Below are 16501 nucleotides of genomic sequence, written 5' to 3' on the forward strand. Positions count from 1 at the left end.
TTTCACTTTCTGTGTGCAGAATCCCTTGAAGAATCTTTTGTAGTGGTGGCTTTGTGGTCACATACTGGTTTAGTTTCTGGTTATCATGGCAGACTTTTATTGCTCCATCTATTTTGAATGATAGTTTTGCTTGGTAGAGTATCCTGGGGTTGAAGTTATTTTCATTCAGTGCTGAGAAGATCACTCCCCAAGCTCTTCTTGCTTTTAATGTTTCTGTTGAGAAGTCTGCTGTGATTTTGATGGGTTTACCTTTGTATGTTATTTGTTTTTTTCTCTCTTACAACCTTCAATATTCTTTCCCAAGTTTCCAAACTTGTTTTAATGATGATATGTCATGGGGTAGTTCTATTTTGATCTGGTCTGTTTGGTGTTCTGGAGGCCTCTTGCATCTGTATGGGAATAGAGTTCTCTAGATTTGGGAAATTTTCTGTTATTATTTTGTTGAATATATTACGCATTCCCTTCGCTTGCACCTCTTCTCCTTCTTCGATGCCCATGATTCTCTCCTTTGGTCTTTTGATGGAGTCATTGAGTTCTTGCATTTTCTTTTCACAGGTCTTGAGTTGTTTAATTAATAGTTCTTCAGTTTTTCCTTTAATTACCATTTCATCTTCGAGTTCTGAGATTCTGTCTTCTGTTTGTTCTCTTTTGCTGGATTGGCCCTACATTTTGTTTTGCAATTCTGTTTCATTCTTTTTTCTGAGGTTTTCCAAATCTTGGGTCGTTTCCTCTTTAATGTTGTCAATTTTTGTCCTGAGTTCATTTATCTCTTTATTAATCGTGTTTTCTGTTTTACTTTGATGTTTATACAGTGCTTCTATGGTTTCCTTTATTTCTTCTTTTTCTTTTTCAAATTCTCTGTTTTTGTTGTCTTGGAATTTCTTGAGTGCTTCCTGTTTATTTTGGTTGAGCATATCCAGTATCATCTCTATAAAATTCTCATTGAGTACCTGTAGTATGTCTTCTTTTAAGTTATTCTTGTGGGCTTCATTGGGTTCTTTGGCATAGTTTATCTTCATTTTGTTGGAGTCTGGATCTGAGTATCTGTTTTCTTCATTACCTCTGGTTCCTGTAGTAATTTTTTGCTGTGGGGAAAATGTCTTCCCGTCATTTCCCTAAGTGTTGTTATTGTCCCTGTACTGTTTGCAATTAAGTATTTTCTAGCTGTAATAATAACACTAGTGATATTTAGAATGGAAGGGTGAGGGGATGGAAAGCAACAAATTTAAAGGTAAAGGGAAAAACAAATAATCAAGTGAAAAAAAAAACAATACAAAGAAACAAACAAAAAAAGTTTCAAAGATATGAACAGGGAGAGACAGTGTACTAATTAACAGTAAACTGAAAAGGCATTAGAGAGCCAGAGAGTGGATTGAAAATAAATAATGAAAAGAATAATGATAAGAATAAAAATAAAAAGTACGTGAATGAAAGAAAAAAGTGTATGTATATATATATATATATATATATAATATAATAAAGTAAAATATATAAAATAAAAAATAAAATTAAAAAAAAAACCTCCCAGTTCAAATGCAATGAAGTTTCAGTCTTAATAGTTTTGGTGTTCGTCCCTTAGCCTCCAATCCTGGAGATGGTGCCTCAGTTTTTATTCTGTAGTTGTCTCATCAACAAAAAAAAAAACCCACAAAGTGTCCCAAGTTCAAATGCAATACCGGTTCAGTAAGGTTTTCAGCATGCAGGTATAGTTTGGTTGTTTTCTCATCAAAGGTAGGGAGAGAGACAAAAAAAGAGTCTGGAGACAGGTTTGTGAATGGCTATCTGCGGCTGTGGCTTGCCTGCCTACTGCTGTCAGCCTGCTGTTCCTGGGCGTGTTGTTTATGCAGATCTCTGGGGTGAGCTTAGCATTCATCTGGCCCTGCAGGCTTTGTTTACTCAGAGTTCTGTGCGTGAGCTGCTGCTACAAGCTTTCCCCTTTCCAAGCACAGTGGGGGAGATGACACTGCACCCACTTTCTCAGGCCTGCATGTTTGTTTACAGCTCACGTGGGAAGTGGGTCTTCCCTCCTCGCCTGTGGAGTTTTCCTCCTTCCCTCACTCTTACAAGCTTTCCCATTCCTGGTTGCTGGGCGCTCCTGCCCTCTGTGGCCACGTCTGGCTTGTTTATTTACAGTTCCGGGAGGGATTCCCCTCACCCGCCTTCGGTGCTCAGGGCCCCCCACCCTCTTTGCTTCGTGTCTTTATTTTTCTTATTGCTTATTACTCAGTTTCTCTTTTTTCCCCGGGTGGGGGTCGGTCTGTCCACGTGGCCACACTGATCTGGCCCATGGTTGTCTGTGGAAATACTCACCATGTGGTCCGCATCTTCTCAAGCCGTCAGGGCGTGGGCGTCTGGCAGCGGCCCCAGGGGCACTCCTGGTTTCTCTGTTCAACGTGAAGTGAGATGCTCTGCGCAGGCTGGAGGTGTGGAGGGGTCAAAGTTTTCCCTCTTCTCCGTGGCCTTGCCTGCTGGGTATGTCTCCAGCGTCTCTCCAAGATTTCACTTTAGGAGACACACTTTCTGCTTCCTCCCTCTAGCCGCCATCTTGGAAAATCTCCCTGAAGTACTTCTTGTGTCAGAATTAAGCATTTGGAATTTGACAAGAAGAAAGGAAATACAAAATAAACTTTGCTGATAATATTGATGAGAGTAGTGATCACCCAATTTTGATGTAAAGGCAAAACGTTCTTATTCCTTACTTTTTCCTATTATGGTTTATTTAGCATGAGATTAAGAGAGTGCAAAACATCAAAGGGGCATGACATATAGAAATAAGGAACAAAGTTTTCAGAAGACATTGTTGGTTTTCTTCTACTATTACTTTAAAAATAACAGTATAAGTTTTGAGTGTATGAAGTAGATTACCCATTTTATTTCCCTATCTGTGCAGTAAAGGTCACAGAAGTAAAGGTTCCTACTAAAAGTCATACCAAGTAGTTACAGAACTGAATTAAAACCCAAGGCATTGATTTGTTTTTTGTTATTCTCTGTAATTTTCTTTAAAATATATAAACAAGATTAAAAATTTCATTTTACAAAAAAGCTACAGATGCAAGAGTCTGTTTCTCCCGTCTTCTTGCCTGACTTCCATTCCCTACCTGTGTTTCTTGCCTGTAATTCCACTGGACATGGTTTTTAAATGAGCTGCCATCTTTAGTAACTGTCTAGATGTCATGGGACCAGAGAGGCAAATGCTTTTTATCCTGTGTCAGAACTTGATCGTCGTCGTGCCATCAGTGCACTATAGTGCCTGTGTTTGTTTTAGGTATATTGATCTCTTAAGCCCACCAATGTTAGAGATTAGAGCCCTCAGACCAGCTAGCTGACTGTACTGGAGCAGCATCCTCAATTCACCATTGTGTCTTTGTATGTGTGCTGTAAGGTGAAAAAGATTATGGCTTACCTGATGCTCATGAAATAAAATATTACAGTAAATTTGTGTCTTATATTTTCTTTATAGAAATGTTTCCTGAAAATGAGCATTTACAAATCCATTGTTCATGCTTGTTAATTCTAAGTAATAAGTATACACGTATCTTAAATTTTTCTCTACTTTTCTGGCCTTGCTATCATGCTAATACTGGCTTCATAAAATGAGTTGAGATATGCTTTCTCCTATTTTCTGAAAATTCTATGTAAATCTTATATTTTTTTCTTTCTTAAATCTTTGGTGTAATTCACCAGTGAAGTTTTTTTGTCTGTTTATTGCATGTGGTTGAGATTAGAGTTCAATTTCATTTTTTCCCAATATGTCACTGAATTTCCTACTACTATTTATTGAAATGGCTATCATTTTATGTAATGATCACAAACCCCATTCAGATTAGAATTATATTGTTTGGCTTTAACGCTTAAGAAACTGAAGCATATCAAGCTTTTCCTCATGAGGTCATGTAGCTGGTAGCTTGGATGTAAAGACCAGTAATTCTGGCTCTTTAGTTTATGCTCTGAATGTTTTATACTGCTTCTCAATTTCATATTGATTTAGTTACTAATCTTAATTCTTAAGCTTTATAATTAGTCTTTTACTTGTTACTCTTCTTCAATAATGCCTTAACTTGTCTTTGACCTTTGTGGTTACATACAAATTTTAGAATCTTCTTTCAAGGTTTACTTAAAAAAAAATTTCACTCAATTTTTACTTTTGTCTCCGCATGCAACAACCTCCCCCCCACCCCAGGTTTGTACTTGGGGCCTTAAAGTTGCTAGGCAAGCACTCCATCACTTGAGCCATGCCCTCAGCCATTTTTTTCAGTTATTTTTCAGGTAGGATCTCCTGCTTTTTTGCCCAGGCCAGCCTCAGACTTTAGTCCTCCTTACACCTCCAGCATAATTGAGATTATGAATATAAGCCATCACTCTCAGCTTATTTGTTGAGTTGGGGCCTTGCTAATTTTTTGCCTAGACTGGTCTTGAGTGGTGATCCTCCCAATCTCTACCTCCTGAGTAGTGCACAGGTATGAGCCAAAATACTGGTGTCTGGTCAGTATTTTGTCTTTAAAAAGCAATCAGTTGGCCAGATGCAGTGGTTTAAGCCTGTAATTCTAGCTACTTGGAAGGCAGATTGGAAGAATTGTAGTTCAAGGCTATCCTGGGCACAAAAGTTGGTGAGATCCCATTTCAACCAATTGCTGTGGGCAGTGACACATGTTTGCCATCCCAGCTGTGTGTGAAGCACAAATAGGATTGAGGTCCAGGTCGGTCCTGTCATAAAACAAAACCCTATCTCAAAAATAACCAAAGGAAAAAAGGATGACCAGTTGCTTAAGTAGTAGAGTAGCTGCCTAGCAAGCACACAAGGCCCTGAGTTCAACGTCCAGTACTGCTAAAATAAAAAAATAGATAAAATACGATTGTTTTTTAATGTCATCAAACATCTAGTGAATGCTTACAGTTCCTTAATTGTCTTACAATTCTTTTAGTTTGTTGGGGTCACAGTCTACATAGTTGTATTTGATAAGCCTTTCAGGTCTATTTTAATGTGCAAATTTCCTTCAATCTTCTTCTGTCTTGCATGCACCATTTATTCTATTTCTGTAGAATTTTTTTACAGCCTGGATTTTGCTGATTATATTTTCATGATATTTAGCATGCTCCTGTAGTGCCTATATTTTCTGTAAATTAATAATTAAATCTTAAAGCATAATTAAATTTAGGGCTTTTGGGGACTGGAGCAAGGTTATTGATAATTTTTTATTTACAAAGGAGACAAATAGTTTATAACTTTTTTGTTGTTAATGTTAGGTGCCATCTGTTGTGCTTTCTTCTAATTTGATCTTAAAGTATCTGTTTGAGGAGTGGCCACAGCCATGATAGCCACTGTCTAGGTGTGGCTGTGTTGGGCAGGTGAGACAAAAAGGCAATACAGCAAATACATGACAAACATCTTAGTTCCATGAGACGAGAGGAGAGCAAGGCCAATGGGAAGCCCAGAAGCTTTTGGGAGCTCAACAAGTGGGTAGGAAATGAGTGGGCCCACAAAAGAAACGGGAGGGGGGAGAGGAAAATGGCCCACTTGTTCTATATCCCAGTGATCCCAAACTCAACACAGCCCACAGCTGCTACCACAGTGAAGTCTAATAACCAGCACCAGAGTCATGTAAATAAGTTCCCCTTTCTTTTTCTTTAAATTAGCCAATCCACAGCCCCCTTGGGAGAGCTAAGATATATTGCCTGGGGACTTTAACAAAGGCAGAGTCCATCAGGTCCTCTCTGAACTGTAAATATCTTTTGTACTGGTGGCTTAGTGTCATTAATTGCTTTTGTTTATATTTATCATGGAAGGTCTTTATTTCTCCTTTGATTTTAATGGATAACTTTGCTGGATATAGTAATTTTGGTTGTCAGTTTGTTTCAGGGAGTTGAAATACATTAGTCCATGCTGTCTTGGCCTTTAGGGTTTTTGCTGAGTGGGATTCTGTTATTCTGATAAGTTTTTGCCTTTGTAAGGAGCTTGGTACTTCTCTTTTCAGCTTTTAGTATTCTTACTGTGTTCTATACTCTTGAAATTTTAACTATAATATGTGGAGAGATTCTTTTCTGGTCATGTCTTCTTGGGGTTCTAAATACCTCCTGTTCTTGGATGTCCCTTTCTTTTCCTAGATTTGCTGAATTTTGCCCATGATTTCATTGAATAGGCTTTTTATGCCCTTAGACTGTATCTTGGTTCCCTGTTCACCACAGATTGGTAGATTTAGTCTTTTAGTTGTGTCTCAGTTGTAATTTTTTTCCCTCTGTTGTGCTATCTGAATGTAATAGGTCCACATCCTTGTCTTCAATCCCTGATATTCTTTTTTCTGCCTAATTGACATGTTTTCCATTGAGTTTTTTATGTGATTTGTTAAGCTTGTCATTTCCAAGATTTCTATTTCTTTTTTCTCCCCAAAAGAATTTATCATTCAAGTTGCTGAATTTCTCATGCAAGTCCTGTTCTTTCTTTATTTGCTTATTTGAACCCTCCTTAAGGTCATTGATTACATTTAAAACTATACTTTTGAATTCTTTGGCATTTCAACCATTTCAATATCTTTGTATTGAATTATTGAAGAGTTATGAAGTTTTGGAGGAGTTTTCATAGTTCTTGTTCTATGTTGCAAATCATACATCTGTTGGGATGGATATGTCTTCCAGTTTTATGTGGAGGTCTTCTTAGTGATCAGTCCTCTTTTGAGATCTCAATACCTAGTACCACTCAGAGAAAAAAACAAACTGTCAGAGCAACAGCACCAAAACACACCACATATAGAAATGCAAAGAAAAATCAATGAAGAATAATTATGATACCACAAAAAAAAACAAAAGAAATGAGCAAAAATAGTTGTAATAAAAGAATGAAATAAAAGATGCAGAGAAAGGAAAAAAGAAAAAGCAAGTTTAAATAAATGTAAAAAAGGGATGAAGAGAAAAGGGAAAGAATGTGAGAAAGAGGAACAGAAAATAGAGGAAAAACTGATACAAAATTTAAAAATGTAAATAAAATTAAAGGTAAAAAGACATAAACATAAAAAAATTAAAAGTTAAAACAATACATACACTAGAATGAAACAAAACAAAAGAACCTGAAAGTCAAAGTTTTGGAGATGCTTCTTTCCAGGTCCTTTATCAAGGAATTGAAATTCACCAGGTCTGGCATCAGGAGGTGGGTCCTGTCTTTATTCTATTGTAGCTCTTCTGTTTTTCCACTGTACATGTTGGTGATGTATCCAAATTGATGACAGGTTGGTAAAGATATGTTATCAGCATTAGGGTTATATTCAATTCAGTAGCTTATTTTATTTGTCTACTGAGAGACTCTCTGCTTGCCCCAAAATGTTTTGAGGCCCAGGCCATACGGGTTCCTTTTTGTTCCAGAAGACCCCCATTTTGTACATCCAGTGACAACAAATGTTAAAGCAGAGGGGAATTCTCCTTCAGTGTGTTGGAGAGTGGGGAAAGCAAATAAGAATATTGACTTCTGTACTGGTGGAAGAATACCAAGGGAACTTGGCAATCCTACCTGCTGTTCTCAGAACTTTCAAATCCTATGGAGCAGTAAACTACCTTGTGGTTGAAAAGAAGGTGATGAAAGGAAGGTGGTGGACCAGGGCTCAGAGCTGTCAGTCTCTCCTAAGCAGTCAACTATACTCAGCATTGTGGCAGCCTGGTCTGGATGTTCACAGTTTCAGTTGTAACCCACAACAGAGGGCAAAGGCCACTGACCACTTGAGCCCTCCACAACTCAAGCTCCCAACTGTAGCTTTTTATTGGGTTTGTATCAGACCCTTCTCCTCTCCACAACTGCCTGTCATGGCTGCCTTTCACACAAATACTATGTTAGGGTGTTCTGAGGCTCCCTGACTTGTGATTGTGTTTTTTAGGTCCTTAGAGTAGCATAGTCTCAAACAGTAGGTTCCCCTGTCAAGATGGCACCTAACTACAGTTCTTTAAGATACAGGAAGCAATGCAGTAGATTTTTTTCTCCCATGCTAGCATACCATACAAGAGGAGTTAATGCTACATCAAATCTAGATTTAAGTTTTCTATAAGAACTGGGTTGTTTTGTTTTTTGGGGGTTTTTTTTTTTTTTTTTTGCTGTGTTTTAGAACTGTGATCTGCTGTCATCAGGACTGCTTAGGTTACCTTGTGGTTGGGCCTTTTGGTCATGTCCCTACTCCTTCACCCATCACAACCAACCATGGTTGGAATTTCAGACTTTTCTACTTTGCTCTGCCTGTTTTTTCATTTTTTTTGTTTGTTTTGTTTTGAAGCTATCCTCTCTTCTTGATTCCTCATGTTCTAAATCTCTTTCTTTCCTTAGAATATAGTCTCTCCTTTGTTAGCCTGGAGCCTGGCTCCTCTCATTCAAGGAATCCCACAGCAGAAACTTCTAATTTGCCATTGCACCCTGATACCTTTCTTTTTAGATTTCTGTCATTAAAAAAAAAATCTTTAATATTTCCCTTTCAGTCTCCTTTTTTTCCCATTCTCTACCGATTTTCACCATGTGTTCATGAATTTTTTTCTACTTGAAGTCTTTACTGTATTAATCATAGTAATTAAAATTTTTTTGATCATTAGTTCCAATGTCTGTGTTAAGGTGAGACTGGTTCTGTTGATTGCGTTGTCATTTGTGGGTTATTTTTTCTTGTTTTATTGTGTAGCTCATAATTACTTTGACTGTCAGACAACATAGAATAATGAGAGACTGAGGTAAATGATATTTATGTCTGGAAATGTTCTTATTTTATACTTTTCTTTTTAGTCTATTTGGTTGCTTCACATTCTTTCAGTTGTATTGTGCTTAGAGTGGAGCCTGTGTTTCTGGGATCCTCCATGCTGATGTTTGACCTTTCTTCTTGGCATCTCAGAAACTTCTCTTTCTATCCTCTTGGGTGTTTTTCTTTTTGGAGACTACTGTTACTTATTTCTTGGTGCTTGCAAGCTTGATGGGAAGGAGAGGGAAGGAAAGGTGGCTTGGGTAAGCTTGACAGTTCTTCTGGTCCGTTTTCATGCCTAGTCAGGCCTGTTTCAGTCTCAGAAATGGGGGATTTTTGGTGATCCAGTCCCTTCTTCCCATGTCATCTGAATGATTGATAAGTTTGGTGGCTCCTGTGTGTTCTTGTGTTCTACCCTGTCCAACAGAAGGGATCTCTCATAGTATGGTTGCAGCAGGATTACCTGTTCTTCTCCCAGATATAGAGAGTTTGCTTTTATACTTGTTCCTAGGATTTTATATCTTCACCTGAGTGTTGAGGTCACCAGGGTTTACTGACCTAGTGTCTTAAGGCTTTTACTCTGAGAAGTAGATAATCCTGGTGGTGCTTTGGGCCTTTTCTGTAGTGGAGGTTTCTTCTCTTTTCCAGGACTATGCCAAGGAAAATGCTCTAGCTTTCTACTCTGCCTCCAGTCTTTCTCATGAGCTCTCAGCAGAAACCCATGAAGTACCTGCAGTTTAATGCGTATTACTCTTGTGTTTGTGATTCCCAGGGATTCTGTAAATCACATCAGTCCACAGTCAGCCTTTATCATTTAGCTAAAATAGTCTGCCTAGATTGTATGATAATTGGCATCTCTTATCTCCTGAGTACCACAAGTGAGCTAGTGCTTATCTTCTGTCTGTTCTTGAAGGTACCTGTTTTGCCTTAGATATTAGAGTACTTTGTTGTTCTGTGGTCTCATCTTTCTATTGGTTTTAAGAAAAATTATAATAGTTTATCTGATTATTTCTTGTTGTTAGGGTTTGGAATGACCTTCTCTCCAGCTTTGTGCATCATTGGCAGAAGCAGAACTGTAGATTTCTTTTTAGTCCCATCTTGTACCTCAGCCTTAGGAAATCCCTCATACTTTTGGTTCTTAGGATTTATTGGTTCTGTGGTTGGAATTGATTTGCTTGTTGGTGGTTCTTCAGCTCTCTCTTCTAGCTTTTAGAATTTAGGAGAGCCAAGAAAACTTTAAATTAAATTCGTGCTTTGCCAATGTTCCAAACTTTTAAAAAGTATTTTAAATGTCCTATTAGCTCCTCCATTTTTAACTGGTACTGCAGGGATTAAAATTTTAAGCCCTGTAGATAGTTCCTGGTTGGCAATTAATAAGAAGCAGGAAGTATAGAAATAGGAGGGAGACCCCTTTGAAGACTCTGGAACGCTATTTACATGCCTCTTAAATCAAGAGAAGTGAAAAGTCGATTTGAGTAAGTTGTACATGTAGTATTTTTTCCAACTTTAAAAGTGAGTGGAAAAGTACTTTTATATGATGACTTGTTACAAAAGTGTAAATGCCAAATGAAAATGAATATTCGATATTTTCTCTTCTGTTTTCCATAAAAAAAAACAGCTGAGGTAGAATTATGAATTCTATGAAAAGGGAGTACACTTTACAGTGTAGTTTCTAGTAAAGCAGTTAGAATCATTGCCTCATTTGTATTGACTTGAATACTTGGAAGATTTTCCAGATAATATGTGTATATTTAATTATTTTTTGGCTCTGTTTTATTTTTGTCCTGAATGCACATTACTTCAAAAATGGATTTGTAACAACTGGAATTTTCTCTCCTTCAGGCTGTTTATATCACTGGAAAAGAAGTTTTCAGCTTCAAAATAGTTTCTTACATGGGTGCAACTGCTGGCATTGCATATACAGATATGAATGTGGTTGACATTCAAGTTAATTTAACTGTTGGATGCATTGAGGTAGTGTTTGTCACAAAATTTATATATTCTATATTGGTAAGTATTTCAATGATTTATTCTTTTATACTAGTTAGAAATTGTTGTATCAAGCACAGATGAAGAACAAAAAGAATCGCTCACCTTATTTATTTTTTTGATTTTTTAATTTTCTGAGTACCATATATAACAACAGAACTGTTCAATACCTTATTTATATAACATTTTTTATAAATGTTAAAACATTTTCACATGGGAATATTCTACTTAATCTATATATTTTATATACTAACATATTATAATATATACCATGTAATACATTGCTTATTTTATATATATATATATAGAGAGAGAGCGCACGCATACATTAATTGAAGTCCTTATTTTACACATCATTAGCTTAAATCCTTGCATTTCTTAGCTTCTGACTAAACTGACTTCTAAATACTGAACATGTAATTGAAGTTTGTTTCAGTCTCAAATCATCTGTAGGAAAATTATATTTTTGAGTACATTATTAAAAATGTTATCAATCAGAGGCTTTAATGAATTAGATCTAATCTCTGACTGACTCTACCCTAGGCCTTTGAATTCTAAATTCTGCTTTACATTTTTTTTTCTGTTTTATCCTTGTTGCCGTGTATTACTTTTTCTTGTGACTGTCATACTTATCTCTGTGACATCACTATTCTTTTTATTTGTTTTGTTTTTTTGTTCTATTGCAAGGCTGGTGATCTAATCCATGTCCTTGCATATTGCTAGGCAAGTGTTCTATCACTGTGCTATACCCTCAGTCTACTATTCTTTTGAAACACTATCTAAGTTTTGGTGTACCAACTAGATAATCAAATCCAAGGATGTTGTTGAACATATAGGCCTAGTATAGCAATACTCATAAGCAAGGAGGGAATTTATTTATGCACTTGGATATATTTGGAGATGTGGAGCCCATTTCTGTTATTTGAGAATTTTGACTTGATTCTAACTTCTTGTGATTTTTTCTTTCGGCACTGGCATTTGAACTTAGGACCTATGCCTTGAACCACTCCACCAGCCCTTTTTTGTGATGGGTTTTTTGAGATAGGGTCTCATGAACAATTTGCCTGGGCTGGCTTTGAACCATGATCCTCCCAATCTGTACCTCCTGAGTAGCTAGAGTGACAGGTGTAAGCCACCCTCTCTCGGTGATCTTTTAAATGGAGATTATCATGAAGTTTTTCTATAGCTATAGAGTCTTTTTGTACACAAAAAAGATTTACAAGTATTCTTTGTCTAATCTATTTTTATTATTGAAAAACATAATTTCAGAACAGCTCTCTTTATCTTATACTTTAAATGAATGTTTTTGTTTTTCATCTGAACATGAAAGTTAAGTTTAAATCTAGGTAGTTTTTTTTAATAACCATATCAATGATGAAGTGCTTTTTCTAGAATTTGAAAATTAGAACACTTATTTGAGAATTTTTAAACATACTTTATAGATTTTAACTCTTACAAACATAAATAAGCTGTCCATTGAGCTTGTATAGGGAAATTTGTTTATTTAGATATTAGGGGGAGTACAATAATAAAGGAAATAGATATCAGTAAAACATTCCACTATCCTTATTTTGCTTTGTTTGAGGGACTAGATTTTATGTTTTATCAGTACCTTTTTGGTGTTTTTTCCCTCAATTTTTACAGCAGGAAATTAAGGTTTAATATGGACAGTGAGACTTTGAATAAATGTTTGATTATACAAAGTAAAAGTTGTTTTTATAGAGGCAAAGTTACAAATCAGTATATATTTAGTAAGTCTTCTCAAAGATAATGTTAAGATTAAAATTCTGTTATCCTTGTAGGCTTTTATAGACAATTTTCAAGCAGCTAAAAAAGCCTTGGCTGAAGCAACTGTTCAGGCAGCAGAAATGGCTGCTACTGGTGTAAAGGAACTGGCACAAACGAGTTCCAGATTGGCATTGGATGTTAACATCAATGCTCCAGTTGTGGTCATTCCACAGTCTGCAGTTTCTGAGAATGTGTTTGTTGCTGATTTTGGACTGATTACAATGACAAATATGTTCACCATGGTAACAGAGAGCCAGAGCAATCCACCACCTGTGATTGACTTGATAACAATAAAGCTGAGTGAAATGAGACTATACAGGTAAGCTTTTCACAAGTAGGTTGCAAGTAAGATGCAGTCTTCTTATTAATTTTTACACGAAAGTCTTTGGTATCTTGTGTATTCTCTTTACAGTGGGATTTTATTTTCTTATGACTGCTTGATTTTGTGACTCTCTCACAAGGATTTTCTAGCAACATCAATTAAGTTTTACTCTTTAAAAACTAGAAAATATATGAAAACTGTTCCTTGTGTAATCAGAAAAACTGCCAAATTATCTGAGATAGTATATTTGTGGGGTTTTTTTGAAGTTAATAAGTTGTAAGGCACCATATCACTCAAACTATTCTGTCAGCTTTGAGTATTTTTGAAGCAACTTCATTGAGAAATAATTGACCTGTAATAAATTTGTACCTAATAGTTGTTCACCATGCTCCCTTCTTAGTCATTAAGACTAGCTATGATGTCATGTCCCTCTTCCTAACGTTTATAATTTATGACTTCTAACTGGTCAGTCTGGTTAGGAGCTCATCAATTTTATTGGTCTTAAGGAACCAGTTTTTGATTTTATTGTTTTCTCTGTTTTTCTGATTTCTCTTTCACTGATTTATACTTAACATTACTTCATTCTGTTTACTTTAGGTTCAGTTTTGCTCTTTTTCAAAGTTTCTTTAGAAAGTTTATTGATTTGAAATACTCTTTTGTTCTTTCTTTATTTTATTTATTTTTTTTCTTTCAGTGGTGGTACTGGAGTTTGAACTCAGGGCCTCACACTTGCTAGGCAGGCACTCTACCACTTGAGTCATTCCACCAGTCCTATTTTTTATTATTGTACTGGGGGTACATTGTGACATTTACAAGAGTTCTGATAATATTTATTAGTTGAATTCACCCTATCATTCTTTTTCATCCCCTCCCCCACCCCATTCCTGGAGTAGTTTCAACAGGTCTCATTTTTCCATTAACATACATGAGTACGTAGTATTTCTACCACATTCACCCTCCTACACCCTTTCTTTATTTGCTCACCTCCCACTGGTACCAACCCCCAGACAGGACCTCTTTTGCCTTCCTGTGTAAACTATATGCTCTATCTTCTCTCTATAGTTCTCTTCTTGCTGGCATTTTATCATATAAAGTCTCACTGTACCTTTTATGCTATAAAACATCATTTTATAACCCCCTGGATATTGAGTATTACTAATCAGAAGAATTTTTCCAGAGGAAGTAATCTTTTCACCCAGCACAGTGATAGTTCATGAAATTTATCTAGAGAATGATACTTAATAAGAGATACTTATGAGGATCCAAACATTAATCACAGTAAAGAATAGGAAGCAACAAATTTTTAATATAGAAGACTGATTAAATCACTTATGGTAAAGTCATGTATTATAATGCATAGCCTTTAATGTTGTACATACAGCATTCCCCTGTATGGTTTTTAGATTTCTCAATTGACCTCCATTACGTGGAGATTGCAAATAGCATGTATATTTAAATATAGTGTTATTCCATATAGTTCTTCAAGAAGCAGGTTGATGCCTGGCACAGGTTGAGCCCTGTGATACCCATATTTCTCTCCCACTGAGTAAATGATAGCTAAAATTATATAGTCATGTCTTTGCACCTTGTTTAAAGTTTTGCTGCCAGTTAAAATATTAAGTACTTTATTGAGGAGTAACCATTTGAGGAACAGCAGAAAGTTTGTATGGTCACATTGTCCTTGAAGAGGTCAGTAACTTACTTCTCTTATCCTTATTCCTGAGTATCAGTCCTGCTTTTTATGAGTGTTTGGAGAGGCAAATATGGTTTAACTTAATCAAAATTGTACACTTTCATCTATTTTGACCCACAGAAATGAAAATTTCATGTGGTGCAACTTCATTTCTTATAAAGTAAGGGGATATATGGTTTTTGCTACTTATCTAAATCAGTGAATTAAAATGTTTTTGTAATGATGTCTTATATCATGTTTGTTTACTGGTAATGTAGAGAATTCTTATTTTAAGGATTTTCTATACTACTTGTATATTTTTGCCAGATTTTTCTGTATCATAAAATCCTGTTTTAAGAATTTATTTGTTGGGCTGGAGGTGTGGTTCACGTGGTAGAGCACCTGGAAAAAAAAAAGAGAGAATTTGTGTATGGAACATTTCAGCTTCTAGAATATCACTTAGGTTTCTAGTGGGGTCGTACATCTCTCATTTTGATATGGGAAAAAAAATTAATATAATATTTTTCTCTTCACACAAAAATTACTGATTTCTAGTATTTTATATAAAATGGTAAGTTAAAGTTTATGTTATTTTTTTCCTATCTGAATGTATATGAAACAATTAAAAATAGTTTTATTTCTACTGATAGATCTCAATTTATTAATGATACATACCAGGAAGTACTAGATCTACTACTGCCTTTGAACCTTGAAGTACTTGTTGAGAGAAATTTATCCTGGGACTGGTACCAGGAAGTTCCTTGTTTTAATGTAAATGCGCAGCTAAAACCCATGGAGGTAACTTGATGATTTCTGTTTCGTTTGCTGAAAAGTATTGCTTGGAGACATAAGAAATTGTTTTTGTAGAATTTGTATATAATCTGCTGGGTTAATTTAAATAGTAACAGCCAGGCTTGGTGGTTCATGCCTTTTGTCTCTGCTACTTGGGAGACAGGCAGAGACAGAAGGATCTCCAGCTCAAGACTATCCTGAATAAAGTTATTGAGATCCTATTTAAAAAATAAAATATAAAGTAGCTGGGGTGTGGTTCAAGTGGCAGAGTGCTTGCCTGCCATGAACAAGGTCCCTGGCTTCAATCCATACTACCACAAAAGAAAAACAAAATTGAGATAGTGGTTTATTGACTAAAACTTATTTTATGTTCTCCATTCATTCTTTTAACAAATATTTGCTTGCCTAATGTTTGCTAACCCCTTGTGCTAGATATTAGAGACAGTGATAAAGAAGCCGTGACATCTCTTTGGCTTCAAGGAACTTGCCACTTGAAGGCAGGGGTTGCTTGTGATGGTGGTCTGGAATATGCAGTATTTAAGCAGTGAAAAACTAAACTGATGTACAATTAAAATAGTTACGAAACATAAGGTTCATGAAGGGAACCTATCAATTAGATAAATTAATAGAGAATTTAGTGGAGAGGTTTAGGGTGGAAATACAAATTTGGGAGTCATCAGCGTATAATATTTAAAGCCATGGGTAGAGATGAAATAACAAAGGAGGGGTTGAAGATGCAGATGGGCAGTCATCTTAGGTGTAACTTTGCCTGCCTGTCGGTTGATACTGCTTTATAGATTTCTAATGGAACTCCCACAGGTTAATATTTTTCCATCTTGACTAGATGGAAATCAAAACTCTGTCATATGCATTGCTGCAATGATAGCAACATACATCCTGGAAGGTTTCTTTAAGAAATCTATTAGAAATGAGACCCCATCTCAAACAATAACTAGGTGCAGTGTTATGCGCTGTCATCTCAGCTACATGGGAAGCGTAAATAGGAGCATCACAGTCCTGGTTGGTCTGGGCAAAAAAGCAAGACCCTGTCTCCAAATAACTAAAGCAAAAAGGACCGGGGGTGTGGCTCAAGTGGTAGAGCACCTTTCTAGCAAGCTCAATACCCTGAGTTCAAAACTCCAATACTGCAGAAAAAAAAAAAAACTTATTAAATCTTCTCCCCTCCTTCCATCCCCAATTTTCTTTTCTGTTTCTCTTACAAAAATTTTAGTGAAAAAGAGAAAA

General features: G+C 36.1%; 1 protein-coding gene across 3 annotated transcripts in view; it reads left to right on the forward strand.

The window, feature by feature from the left end:
* Vps13a (vacuolar protein sorting 13 homolog A) overlaps window positions 1-16501 on the forward strand; it is a 237897-nt gene that overhangs the window by 106601 nt on the left and 114795 nt on the right. For all 3 annotated transcript variants that reach the window (XM_074052093.1, XM_074052095.1, XM_074052094.1), the window contains exons 32-34: window positions 10536-10703; window positions 12485-12789; window positions 15115-15262. In XM_074052093.1, the coding sequence (XP_073908194.1) occupies window positions 10536-10703; window positions 12485-12789; window positions 15115-15262 (621 nt within the window). The remainder of the gene's footprint in view (window positions 1-10535; window positions 10704-12484; window positions 12790-15114; window positions 15263-16501) is intronic.

This window comes from Castor canadensis, chromosome 13 (assembly GCF_047511655.1).
Source record: "Castor canadensis chromosome 13, mCasCan1.hap1v2, whole genome shotgun sequence".
Classification (NCBI taxonomy): Eukaryota; Metazoa; Chordata; class Mammalia; order Rodentia; family Castoridae; genus Castor; species Castor canadensis.